The 13,953-nt window shown below is 40.4% G+C and overlaps 1 protein-coding gene across 2 annotated transcripts in view; it reads right to left on the reverse strand.

The window, feature by feature from the left end:
- MKLN1 (muskelin 1) overlaps positions 1 to 13,953 on the reverse strand; it is a 94,461-nt gene that overhangs the window by 10,059 nt on the left and 70,449 nt on the right. For both annotated transcript variants that reach the window (XM_080577367.1, XM_080577368.1), the window contains 3 exons: positions 5,837 to 5,984; positions 4,876 to 4,990; positions 2,271 to 2,410 (listed from right to left, as the gene is read on the reverse strand). In XM_080577367.1, the coding sequence (XP_080433493.1) occupies positions 2,271 to 2,410; positions 4,876 to 4,990; positions 5,837 to 5,984 (403 nt within the window). The remainder of the gene's footprint in view (positions 1 to 2,270; positions 2,411 to 4,875; positions 4,991 to 5,836; positions 5,985 to 13,953) is intronic.

The following is a 13,953-nucleotide window of genomic DNA, read 5'->3' on the forward strand; positions in this document are numbered from 1 at the left end:
AAAACCTACCCTACAAAACTTTCAGCCAAATATTCCCAAACAAAACAGTATTAAGGGCAGCTCAGCCTCATATTTGCTAGAATGCGTGCTGTCGAGCCAGACTGAAACACAGAGGAGTGTTTTTTGGGAGCTCTAAGGGAGTTACAAGGGCAAAGTACTATGCTCTTACTTACAACACCAGAAAGCATATGTATTAAGAAGGTGCTGTATACAAGCATAAAACATTTAGTAGAGTTAATTTTCCCATAAGTAGAAGTATGAACAGCACCTCACACGAGGAGCACGGTTCAGACAAACAAGCCTCGAGCCCTACAGCCCCAGGGATATTTACGTTCCTGACCGCAAAGGAGCCTGGCTACAAGGAAAGGGATGGAGAACGCTCCCCACCTCTGCCAGACAACAGAAGAGGGAAGAATAGGGGTGAAAAATAAGTACTATACTTTGATATCCCACCTTCGGAAAGAGAACACATGTAAAAATTGCCTATGCATCATCAGTGTTATTTTCTCACTGTCTCTGAATAAAGGGAAGCACTAACTGCTGTAAGCTCCTGAGGAAACACATGCAGCTATCTACACTCCAAAAAGGATTCTGGGCTCAGCATCCTCAGTGGGCAGAGCTGCTTCCCTACAGTGCTAAGTTGGGTGAATAATCCTAAAAAAGATGAGGTTTACCATTATCTGTTTTTCCTCCTATCACCTATCCTTTGAGTACAGTATTAAACTCCATGTTGTCGTCATCTGAATCACCAAAGTGCCTTTCCTTGAAAATAACTTAAGCAATTTTGGATTCCATCGACAAGGACCTTAAAAACCATGTTCTTGGTTACTTTACAGCTGTATATCAACTCCCTTACAAGACTGCATTATATTCATAATATACTTTAATTACCTTTGCCTGTTTGACAAGTTACTTCACGTAAAAAAAAATGGGTAACGCTGTATAGATTAAAGCTACCCAACTGATAACACAGTGGACATCTGTAGCTTAAATTTCAAAATCATCTCAAAATTCAAGGCACTTTGTCCACAGAATGCAAAGACCATGTCTGTTACCTGATATATATAACATTTTGGCAATTAAACACTACTTCTTCCAAACATTGATATAGATTTTCTTAGATGATGTTGTCACAATCCAGAGAGCTCCAGCAATGCAGCCATCGTACCAGCTCTAAGTTGGCATGTTTGGCTCCCTCCCATACCCCAAGAAATGGGAAAATGGTGCATTAAACCTCAACTTCTGCCAGACAATACGTAACAATATTTACTCTGAGTGCAATTTATGCAAGTGAAAACAAGTAATTCAGAGCTGTCTCTGGAGGCAGTACAGCTGCATTTGCATACTACCACGGGAGTTAATAAATCTCCCAGATTACTGGCAAGACTTGGATTTGTTTTTGTAGGTATCCTTATCTAATGCATCACTAACCTGCGAAAAGCCTCATCCAGCTGCAGCAACTGTGAGTTGAGTATAGCAATTTGCTTGCTGCCTCAGAAGATACCATTAGTAAAAACTGACCTTCAACTCTTGGCAGGACCTGATAACGAAGTACTCTCACCAAGAATGCAGAAAGAGGCATTTATTGGTTTCAAATCATTTGCTGAATCCTGAGAGGTTCTAACTGCTAGAGTTTCTTGCTTAAGGTAACAACAGGAGCTTCATTTTAAAAGCTGTTGCCCCTTAGCAAATATAAGGCAGCTCTGAAACATCCTGAGTGCAAGTACTTATGAATTCTGCATAAGTGAAATCTTTCAAGCGGTTCTGAAAGAGAAACACTGATGTGACCTCACGGTGGAGGAGTCTCAGATGTGCAAAGGAATTCAGCCCCCAGACTTCATTAGCATCCTTGTGAGCTGTTACTATCTCCTAGCACACTGCTTCGGAAGCGCTCCCTTTTCTTGGGAGGTGACAGTACCGAAGCACATGTTGATGAGCAGCAGAGTTAAAACGGAATCTAAAAATTCTCCATTACTCTCCACACAATAGGCAGACTTGGTTTTTTAGTTTTAGAATAACATAGTAAAACCAGAGTGAAGTCAATGATTACAATTTCGTTTAGCCCTGCTCTACTACTTTTAATGTTGAACTGTTTTGTTGTTTGTTTTTATTTTTTATTTTTTTCTTAACTAAAAATAATCAGCAAAGTTGCAGATCACCATTTAATCAGTCAAGTGATATTTATAGGGTATTTAATTTTTAGCATCTTCAAGGGAAAAAAAAAAAAAAAGGGCTTCTGAAAAGAAAAATGTGAAATCTTTTTTCTATACCTGTGCTTTCTTATGAGGTATTTGCAGTGTCTTAGCAGGTATTCCTTTGAAGGTCGACAGAGCTTCAGAGACCAGAAGTCATCTAATCTCATCTTCGGAGAGCAGGACTTGCCGGGATTCCCTCCAAACAAGTAATGAACCTACACAAACGAGAGGCAGATCAAGAAACCAACTGTTTATGTACATCCATTAAACAACGACTATGTCAACATATTTGGAGAAGTTTATTCTGGAAGGAGAACTCTCCCTTTTAGATAAGCTGCTCCATCTTATTATGAACCTCATTAGGTTTACTTTATCCCTTAGGAAATAAAGTTCTCTTGAAGTGCTTATATATTAAGATAACAAAACATCCACAAACAAGGCAATCTCTTTCTTTAGGAAAAATTTATAAGCATAAATATTCAAGTACATAACATGAGCAGAAAAGGATCCAATTCAAATCTTGTTGCCCTGTTCCAAATACCTGATGTAAACAACACAAACTGGTGGATGACCAACCTCTTTTCCAATCATGTCCTCAAAGAGGCCAAACTACCACCATCATGAGACTGTCAAAATTAAGGCACCTGCATTAGGGCCCTTCTCCACTTAGGGCGAAATAGATTGTATACATATAATTGTGAGATGATCACAGCAATCAAGACTCTCTTTGAAGAAGAAATTTTTAAGCTTGTTAGACTGAGAAAAAAGGAACTTTGTAGACTAATGCACTGACTCCAGTCAGAGCACTGTCAGTGAAGGTGCACTGCTGAAGATGCTCAAAATAAAGTGACATGTCCAGTCCAGCACACCACAGTCTTGGGAGATGAAAATAGGCCTGCATCCCCCTTAAGTCCTGTAAGCTCCAGACAACCTTAATCTGTCTTGCAGACAAAAATATTTCCATCTTCTCTGGAAAGGCAGATTTATTTCACCTTAATACAACAGCCTAGCTGGAAGATGTTTGATACAATTACTACGTGAGGAACAACAGGGCAAGATCTACCTGAATAAAGAGTAAAACAAAAAAGGTAAAACTGTAATGCTAAGAAGAGCTGAGAAAGGAAAGCACCAAATCTTATTTGGAGTCAGATGTCCCAACCATTGCTGTGACTGATCTTCTATCAATCCAGAGACACCAATCACAGAAACACTGACTATGGCTGTATGCAGAGTTCATTAGTTTGAAGGTAGCTCAAATGAAGTAGTCTTTAACAGCCTTTCTGAGAGTTTCAGATGCAACATCTTTGAAATGCAAAACTATATTTGCAGAATGAGGCAAATCTCAAGGAATGTGGAAGTGTTAAAAAAAAGACGTAGTTTCTTCATTTTTTTTTCTTCACATCATTTCGTATTTCAGGCTCTGAACTGCTGATATTAAACAGACACAAAGGGTCTTCAAATTCTGAGGTTCAAGAAGCTTAACAAGCTACCTTTCTACACAGCTTTAAAAATAATCACTCAAAACAATGTATTCTACATCCCACTGATGTAGGCTCTCCTTATTTATATCAGAGGAGTTTAGAAAGGTCATTTGAACAGAGGTTTCTAAAAATAAGACTCTTCAAAACAAGCACATCAAACAGCTCTTCAGACAAAGCTGGGCAACTGCCACAATTTAGAAACCTTCACAGTAATTTACAGAATTTTGCTCTCAATCTCATGGTACTTTACACTTCAAGGATGGAACAGTATTTACAGCCTACCACTAACACGTGCAACGAAGACAAACAACACAAGTTCTCCAGACATTGCACCCATTCTTCCTCAAATTCCCCCCCCCACCTGCAAACTTTCCCATATTTAATTAACATCCTACGGAATGATAATTATATTTGTCTTTTTCAGTTCAGGCTGTTTCAAACTGGGTAAAACAAATTATTATGTTTAATCACATAATATCCCTGAAATTTGAAGTAAATTTGTCACTAATTTAAATTCATAGATAATGAAATTACAGAAACCTAATCCTTGGGTTTAGGTTTTTATCGGTTAACTTGCACAATGCCCTAAGTTTACTCATCAGTCATGCATACACTATAAACAATTTTAAGTATAATTAAGCATGTATTTGTCCATTAAAATCAGATAGTTCTAAAGAATGATTTTTGCTTCTGACATGCTGGGGAAGGTAAGGCACTTGCTACAGCAGATTCTTAACAGAATCAAAACAAAGTGTTCAAACACGCTTTCTCATAGAAATGTAGAGTACTTGGAAGGATGAATGCAACAGGTTTTTTTTCTTTAGTTTAAAGAAAACTCCAGTTGCTAGCAGGTTTTTAGATCCAGCCCCGGAAGATAATGCACAAAACTTCAGGTGTTTTCAAGTATGAGAACAGTCAGTAGCTAGCTGCTGGACAAAATCTGTAGGTTTAGTAAAATTCACTGCCTGCACTTTGATTGCGTGTAGGAGCTATCACATTTCATTTGCACTGATGGGAAAAGTACCTTAACTGCTTGTTTCAAAACACAACAATGAGTTAACTGAAATTTACCCACCAGATTAATCCAAACAGGAACATCAGACAAAAAACTGTATTAAATTGTACCGCCTGCGAAGAATCAACCATGCTGGATGAGCAACAAGAGTGAAATCATTGTGTATGTATCTAAACCCTCATACCTTGTGCAACTCGTCGTACACCAGTTGATGGGCAAACCTTGGGCAGGGCTCCTCCTCCTGAAGGCTTTTACCTGGATTCTCTTTTGCTGCTTGGTCATTTTTATAGACACAAGACCTGCAATATATAACAATAAGTAATGATTGATAGTACCTCGGTGGTATCTTCAGATGTTGCATTACTTGGTAGCAGAACGGTCACTATGAAATATTTTTCATTATGGAGAATAGCATCTGGGACACATCAGAGATATGGGAAACCTAGGCCACAAACTTTATCAAAACTATGATTTCAATCACTGATTTCCATGCAGAATTAAGTTTTTTTCCAACTGAAGACTCATTTTTTAAAAAACAGCATACGTGTCTTCAGAGTGACTGACCTCATGTTAGAAAGAACTTAAATACAACAATGCTGCCAGCTCCAGAAAGGGGTAGTGGCAGCCAATTACCAAATACCATACAGCAAATAGATGGAGATGTTTTCTCAGAATACAAAATCTAGCAGCCACCTGATGAAATACTGAATCCAGACAGGAAAGAGCCGATAGCTCTAGCATGAACTTTTCTCCATCCCCATTCATAAAGAGAGGAACAGTTTCCTTCACTTCTAATAAACAGTACCACGTACGCTGGAATTAACAACTTCCATTTTGACTGAATTTGTTGCACTGACAATGAACCCTGGCCTTGAGCATTTCCTACAGGAAAAATTTAATATAAGGACTTACTTCTCCTCCATCCTCCAGTAAAGGAAGAGCTCATACAGCTTCCCCCTTCCATGTGCCTTTTTTCTAAAGACTCTGGGAGAGGTGCCTGAAGGGAACTCAGTTGTCTTTAAGATTAACAACCACTGCATGGTTATAAGTAGTTACTGAGTTACTTGGGAGGTATGATCGTGTGGGATTGCTTTCTAAAGAAACCCGCGTTGAGGTTAGAAATACTATTCCTTTCATCAACTTACCAGCTGTTCCTCACAATGTCATAAATCCAGAAAGAATTCCTTACATTCTCTTCCCGCTTCTCCTTGTCTTTACTGAGCCCTGACAAGACATGGATTTCATTCAGTTCTGGATCAATGGTAGCCCTTTGAGTGAAACCTGTCATTGGAACTGACAAAAAGAGAAGTTACACACTAAAAATGCAGGAGTACACAAGAAAGGATCCAAGCACCAGACAAAAGCATTTTTCTCCCTCTGAACTTCAGCACATTTTCCGATTTCCATGGTGCAAGCAGGAGATTTCATTTAACTAACTTCTCAGTATTCTGGGATAAAGAGCATCTTACATCTAACCTCACTACCTAGTTCCCCTATTTTCTTCTTTTTAAGTACTTTCACCTCTTCATCTGTCACACAAAACCAATTCCAATGGACTGAGTGAAGCCAAGCCAGTATTTTTTTTTCCTCTTTCAGTATTCTTGTTAACTGCCACAACTTAAAACTGAAGCAGCACATCTCTAAAAGAGGAGCTGTGTAGAAGTCACCAAGCAAACAATTTACTTCTCGCGTGTGCCCTCCAAAACCACGTGAGAGGGACCAGAGCAAGAAACATCACCCCGAGGCTGACTCCTTCCTTCCCCCATAAGGATAAGTGCTGGGTAACTTTGCTCATTCCTTTCCTATTTGTGATGCCTGGAGGCACAGAAAAAACATCCAGAGAGCTGCTGTTTCCTAGGGCGAGGTATGGACAGGGCTTTGGGAAACTGTCTCCAAAATTAGAATAAAACTGCATTGCAATAGAGCTAGGCAATCCCTGCAAGATATGAATGGAATAATTATTATTAGCTCATCTGTAAAAGGAAGCATTGATTCCCACATAACTGAAAAAGCTGGAAACTCAAAAAAATTCAAGATGAACTCACAACTACATAGCCCACAGCTTTGTGTTGCTTCTTTTAGGAAAAATATTTCAAGGAAAGGGTTGTTTTGTTTTTGGTATTTTCTGAATAGTTATGGTATAATTATCAGGCTATTCTTCTGCTCCACCTTCAGGTTCAGAAGTATGGTGAAATACTGAGGATTCCAGCAGTTTTCATCATAATTCCCCGAAAAAAGGTCAGCAAATTTGTTTGGCAGTCCTTTTTGTTTGTTGTATAATTCCCATTTCCTGTTTCCCTAGGCAACCATCCTTCCAAAATGTATTTGTGAAGAGCACGTGATCTTTGTTTACAGATCCTGTTTGTCTCATTTCTCTTTCTGGGTCAGTTTACAAAGGCTGGTAAAGGGTCCTGGCCTCCGATCAAGATTTTGGCATGAAAAATTCTCAGAACTCTTGTATTTTGCAAATTCTTCCCTGCAATTAACTGTGAACGACACACACGGCCTAGAAAACAAGCCCTGTGCTAATAAAGCCATTTAATATCGCTGTTTAAGGATACACAAACCGGTATTTTGTAAGCCTCTTCTGTAATAGGTTTTGGTCTCATGCTTCTCTGTTTTCATTTGGTGCGCCAGGAAAGTAATAAATGTCAATGTAAAAATTCTGGGCAGCATTTGGTTTTCTACAGCATAAGCCCTTACCAAAATCTTTAGTAAAGCCAAAAAATAAACATTTCTTAAAATGCTTAATTCTTATGTAAACCTAAGCAGAAACTGAAATATATTGGGGTATTTCGTTTTCAGAGCCCTGTTGACAAACTCCTTGCTTATTGTTTTTATGGAAAAGCCTTCAGAGCCCTCATCAGCATCAGCCTCCCTGTTTTGACCTTCAATTTTGCCATGAAGTTTAAAGGAAAATTCATCCGGTTTATAAGCAAATTGGTACAGAGCAGAGGAAAAAAAAAGCAAGGAACAATGCTGGCACAAGAACACCTACGTACCTTGTTTGAGCTGCAAAACCACAAGGAAGCTTTTTAATCCAACTAAAGAGTACTGTGAAAGTCACCCAATAAAGAAATCGAGAGCAAAAAGACAATCGAAGACCAAAAATCGTTAATTTTTGGTAAGTATCATGTAACGTGTTTCTTTGCATAGTCAGGGACTGAATTGTTGACCCAGAAGGATTAAACTCAAGGCATATTTGAGATATTTTTGGTAGGAGAGCCATCTAAATTTGATCAGCAATGCTAATGTAGATGGCAAATGTCTATGCAACCCTATCTGCTGCTTTGAACATTCGAGACCATGCCGTGTTTTTAGAAAAAAAAAAAAAAGCATGCAAATCTTCAGAGCATTAATACCTCAGGCTCACTGAAATGAAAATTATTATAATCATGAAGAATATGGTTAGCATATTACCATTGATACAGAAAGCATATGAAACTCGTCTACGGAAGTCTCATCCCTCCTCCTGAAATATCGTTAAATAAATGCATTTTGTATCTAGCTTATGCTTGATTTTCTGAAGCTGAAATTATTATTTAAATAACGAAGGAGGGAAAAGTCTCCAAAGTTCAGTGCCTCTGTTTTTTAATCTTGGTAATAAAATATGATTCATCTGCAGTAACTGCAATCAAAACCAAATTCAAGTCAAGTAATTCCGAGCTTCCCTCAGCAGTACATTAATCTCCTCTTGAGACTGTTCCAAATGCAGAAAGTCTAGAAAAAAATTATACCCAAAAATATATATAATATGCATTTAGTAGGGGCCTAAGACAAGGAACAACTTGCAAAAACTCTGACCTTAGTAACTGTATAGAAGTCATACTGAAGCAGTGCCTTAGACGACACAAAGCTGGAATCCAGTCTTTTGCAGAAGACAACCAAAAGTTAGATGCAATATAATTAAACAAAACCCCCACAAATTTGATGAACAAGTCCCTAAATATAAATCAAAGGAAATAAGGCAAGCTACTACACAGTAGGAGGGAGATGCTGCGATACTTTAAAGACAACAGAAACATCAAAAAGATGTTTGCCAATGAATTCCGACCCTTGATAGAGCAAAAGGGCTACAGAAAATGAAGAGTAACAAACACTTCCACTAGGGGGTAAGAGAGCTTCATCATTTGCAAGTGCAGCTGACTTGCAGTCGATGCTGGATGGAATTCAAATCATTGAGGTCAGCATATTAGAGAGGGACAAGGGCTGTAAACTTGCGAGAAGTCCCCGTGATATTTAGCTAATAAAATGTATGCTGGGATGGAAATCTCGTTTCGCATGCAAGACGTTAAATCGAACCTGTAATGGATTGCTTAGGATGTTTGGTTTTTGTGTTTGTTTTTGGTGTTGGCTTTTGTTTATTTTAAATCTTAAGACTCAATAAAAAGTCATACCACAGGATAAGAATCAGACCCAGTAATGCCAAGGGACTACAGGAACTACTGTTTGCAAGGTACTGGATCCAAGGGGTACACAAAGCTGTACGAAGGGCCGCATCGAAGTGCCCTCACTCTTCCACTTCTCTGCATACACGCAGGAATAAGTCAGCTTTGGAGCAAATCTCCCCAATTTCACGCTGTTCGGAGCGCCTCTCAGGCCCCGCTATCACTCAGATCAGCTGCGGGCAGACGGCTCCAAGGACATAAAACAGCAAAACTGAGAACTTAGCCCTGGCTGCTCTGACCACGACGCTGGCCCATCGCAGAGCGCTATCAACTTGGCTCCCATGACAATACATTGCTGATTGAAGAGGAAAAGCTGTACCAAGAGATTGCTCAACAGAAAGCAATCCCAAAAGCAAGTCTAGAAGATGGCGAATGTTTTTCACGTGCTGCTGCATCTTTTTCCCCATGATCCCATTATTCAGGCCAGTATAGGAAGGCAATAACTAAATGAAATTAAGGGGTCTGAATCCTCTCTCCAAAACTTAACGTTTTCATTTATTTTTATGTAAGGAAAATGAAAAGCTTGTGGCCTCCGTATGTGAAAATAACAAGCAGCTACACAGGCCCTGAGTTTTGAACACAGCCAGTTACATAAACAAGTAATAATTCCAGAAAAAGCTTTGATAAGATGCTGTGTAACCGTGTACAGTATAATTTCTATTTAAATATAATGCATGGGAAATGCTTTTCTAGAAGAGTGACACCTAATCATGCGACAGGTATGTTCCCACTACTACAATCCCTACTTACAGGCATTTATTTGATCATAGTGATCATTTCAGCAAGCTGAATATTTTTTGGCTTGTATGTGCAAACAGCCACAGTTGTTTCGAGCGCAGCGTTGGCTGCTGCCAGCATCTAAGCAAAAAAAAAAAAAAAAGAGCTTTTACAGAGAGGCAGAATTTGCAAAGCAATAAATTGGAGTTCACGCAGAGGTGGTGCTCATAATACTAGGCAGAGGTTTGGAAATTAAACCTCGTCTCTCTCATTGGAGGAGGAATTATAGCATGTTTTTCAACACGCTCCGAACACACAGCGATGGCAAAACAGTAATATAAACCCCGTAGTCTGCAGAGCACTTCTGCAGGATTCACGAAGAATAGTTGAGGGAAGCAAGTTCGTCGACAGAGCCCTTCAGTGCCACCTAAATTACGATTGCCTCCGAACACGTTGCTGCTAATCTCGCTGCAAGTGACTCGCAGGCATCCTCCTCCTTGTGATGCCTCATGATTAAAAGAGCAGGAGAAAGCTACATCACGTGGACAGCGCTGCTCACCAGCACCTGGCACCTCCCGGATGGATTAATTGGAAAGGGAAAAAAAAAAAAAGCAGTAGGTCAGCAAGTTACCGCATACCTCCACTTGTAATTCACAAAGCTGAAGCAGCACCCCTCCTGGATTTTAATGGAGCAGCCCCTGATGAGTGATAGAGATAGCGTACGGGCCAGCTGTTGACACAGCAAGATAATGATTATCCTCTTGGATTTTTCATGATGAGACTGTGCTTGGAAGTCGGCCAAGGAGCAGCCAAGGAGACCGTTTTGAACTGTTTGGTTGTCGTGTTGAAAAAGCAACAACACGGTGCTCAGCGCACAAGTTCTCTCCCAGGCTAGATGGGATTTTGGAGAAAACGGGTCATTTAGTAAATTCCAGTGGAGTTCTGCTACTACGCCATCCCTGTAAAGCACTCTTAGGATTTGGTGTCTGCCTGGTTTCCTCTTCACCTTCATAATCAGAGCAAAATATTTCGAGATGGGTTCAGCAAAAGACCACATGTTAAACAAGAGCATATAAGGTCCCTCACACACACACCAGAAAAAAGACCACCACCTTCCATGACAAAAGACACCCTGGTCACTTGCCATGCTGACCTTAAATTTAACACAGGGCAAGCCATGTTGGGTGTCAAACAGAATCAAAATGGGATATTCAGACCACTTGTCTGAATTGGCTCCTAGCTGTGTTTTCCAATTTGATTAATGTTTTTCTGACGCTGTCTTACTTTAAATCAGGATTTCCTAGACTGGGCAGTGTCGTCTCTGTCCGTGGTACTTATGCACGAAGCCTCAGCCCTGTCGGGTGCATGGCTTCATGTCTGGAAGGAGCATCAGCTCCAGCAGGAGAGCTGGGAACTTCCCAGGTAGACAAAACAGGGGCAGTTTGTGCATGAGAACTACTGCACCATTAAAAGGAGCTGTAAGAACACACAGGGCTTGCTCCCATTTGACTTTGGAAGTCGCTCAGTGCCAAGGGATAGGAGGTGATCTTGGGTCTCCTGCAGCAGGAAATTCTCCCTCCAACCAGGGGCTCGGACACCACCTGAGTCAGGGCCAAGCCGGATTATCACAGGAACGTTGCCCACAAGTCTTCCCATCAGCTCCGTTAGACCCGAAAGGACTGCCCGCGATTAGTCACGGGTTGCATGCTGAGCAAGTCAGGCAAGCTGTCAGTGCAGCCTTTAGAAGACATCTGATCCCGGTGACATCTCCAAACCACGCATATGCCTTGTAGATCTGTTCTGGCATGTAAACGACGGGTTTTTTGTTGTTGTTCGGGGGGTTTCTTTTGGTTGGCTGTTTTGGTTTTCCCCATATCTAAAAGGGTACGTCCACCGCCACACACTTCTGTCTCTTCTCCAACCACAGGCTCTACTCTTCAACCACGCATCCTCCAATTTGTAACACCACAGCCTTTCTTCATATCAGACTCTTTATCACTGTTGCAGTCTTTTCCTCAGTCCCATTTTGGCCGTTTGTCTAGCTGACCTGACAAATTGCTCCTTGCTCCTAACACCTATCACTGGAGAAAGGTAATCACCACCAATGGCCTAATTTCATTTCGGTGCCCTCCTCTGGCAGCAGAGAGAAGGCACCGGTTGTTTTTTTTTTTGATGCAGTGAGGAGGAGAAAGCACCAGTGCTCACTCTGCAGAGAAGGCAGACACCAGGAGCTGCAAGGCTTGCCCACGCTCAAAGCAGACTGAGCCACGAGAGATTTTTATTTGGGGATTGGGACTAGATGATCTTTCAAGGTCCCTTTCTATCCCTAACGTTCTGTGATTCTGTGATTTTTTGTAGCAAATTGAGCTCGTCAGGATTTGCCTATGTGCAAATCCATCTTTCAGAAACTGTACCTTGGTCAAATTTGAACCTTTTTCCAAGGAATGAAAAAAAGATATGGCTAAACTTGCTGTAGTTCTTGTCCTGTATGCGAGTGAAAAGGAAAATTTTGGTGAGACGTATCACCCAGTAAGCGATAAGCACCTCTCTCAAGCACATCACCTACACAAGGGATTTGCCAGGTTCAACACTTAGAGCACAACTAAGAGCAGAAATTCACTAAATAGCATAAATATCTCATCCAGAAGGTCAGACAGCAGCAAAACCAACAGACCACCATAGTTTTCTAGCGCTGTAACCATTCCGTATTACTGATATGCCTTAACGTTTTACTACATTTTTTCATGTTCTCACTACTCTAATGGAAATTTTTAACAAATGACCAATTAAGTTTTCAAAAAGAGTAAAAATCAAAATAGCTCAACTAAGAATAGAACTGAATGCCACACGCGAGCCAGGAACAAAATGTAATCACAGGACTTTATCGGAACATTTAGGTCAGGCATCCTCGGCTCCACTCATCGCACCGAGCGGCGCGGAGCTCTGCAGCAACCAGGCAGGGAATCACTTTGTTCAGGCAGATCAAACCTTTATGTATCATCACCTAACAAGAACATACTAAAGACTTGCTCTTTGGGGTGAAAAATAACGCTGTCAGCATTTACTGTCTTGTATGTAACAGGCATTTTGTTCTCTTCCTGTTAAAATGCAAATAATCGTAGCATTTTCTTTCAAAGGCAAGGGAAACATTCAAATCCGTTTGTTTAACTTTCCGCACACAGGAGAACAGCGAACTGAGAATCTACTCGTGAATTATTTCCAATGAGTCATTTTCTTACAGAGTGTACTATTCACCACCCTGGGGCCCGTGGGAATGGGGAGGAGAGCTAAATTTTCCATATATTTTCTCTTTATATTCTCATTTGCTTGCAGTTAGTGCTGAGAAGCAGAGCTTGATGTCTTCACTAGCCATAAGGCGAGCTCAGTATCTTTAAATCTGAAGCAAACACAAGGGCCAGCTGAAAGTCACATATTTTCAAAGCTTCTGGCTATCAAGAAAGGTAGTTTTTAAAAAGCAAAAACGGCAGTATGCTAGCAATTCCACGTGGGGAAAAAAAAATAATCAATTCTTTAAATGCTCTAAGGACCACAAGCAGTGTGTGGGTGTGTGCAGAGCAGCATCAGGCAAAATGCAGGCACCTTATTAAGTAAGATTGTCAACAATACAAGCTGTTTCTTTCTTGGAAGCACTCAAGTAAATAAGTCACTCCAGAGAAAAAAATGTTTGGGTACTCTTCTCCCTCATTGGCATACCTAAATTAAATGAGCAAACAACTCATAACCATCAATAAGTCACTTCAGAAGTTCAGCAAAATTACTTGTTCAAATTAAGCCTGATCAAAATAAGGAGGGATGCCTAAATTTAAAGGAAAAATGGCTTCCCGGGGATTTTGGTAGCTGGAAGAACAGAAAACACGATCAGGCCTAAACATACATAATTTGAAAAATATTAATAGCTTGTCTCTCATAGACAAACTACTAAAGTAGCAACACACGTTTCAGCTTCTGAGGCATAGCCTCAAAATCAGGACATCTGCAAGGGAGGAAAACGTGCTTACATATGCAGAGATCCTTTCTGGAAAAAGTTACCATGCTTCTATGTCATATCTGAGGAGAAGAGGTATAAAATCAATTCT

The sequence above is a fragment of the Anser brachyrhynchus genome, assembly GCF_964034855.1.
Source record: "Anser brachyrhynchus genome assembly, chromosome: 1".
Taxonomy (NCBI): Eukaryota; Metazoa; Chordata; class Aves; order Anseriformes; family Anatidae; genus Anser; species Anser brachyrhynchus.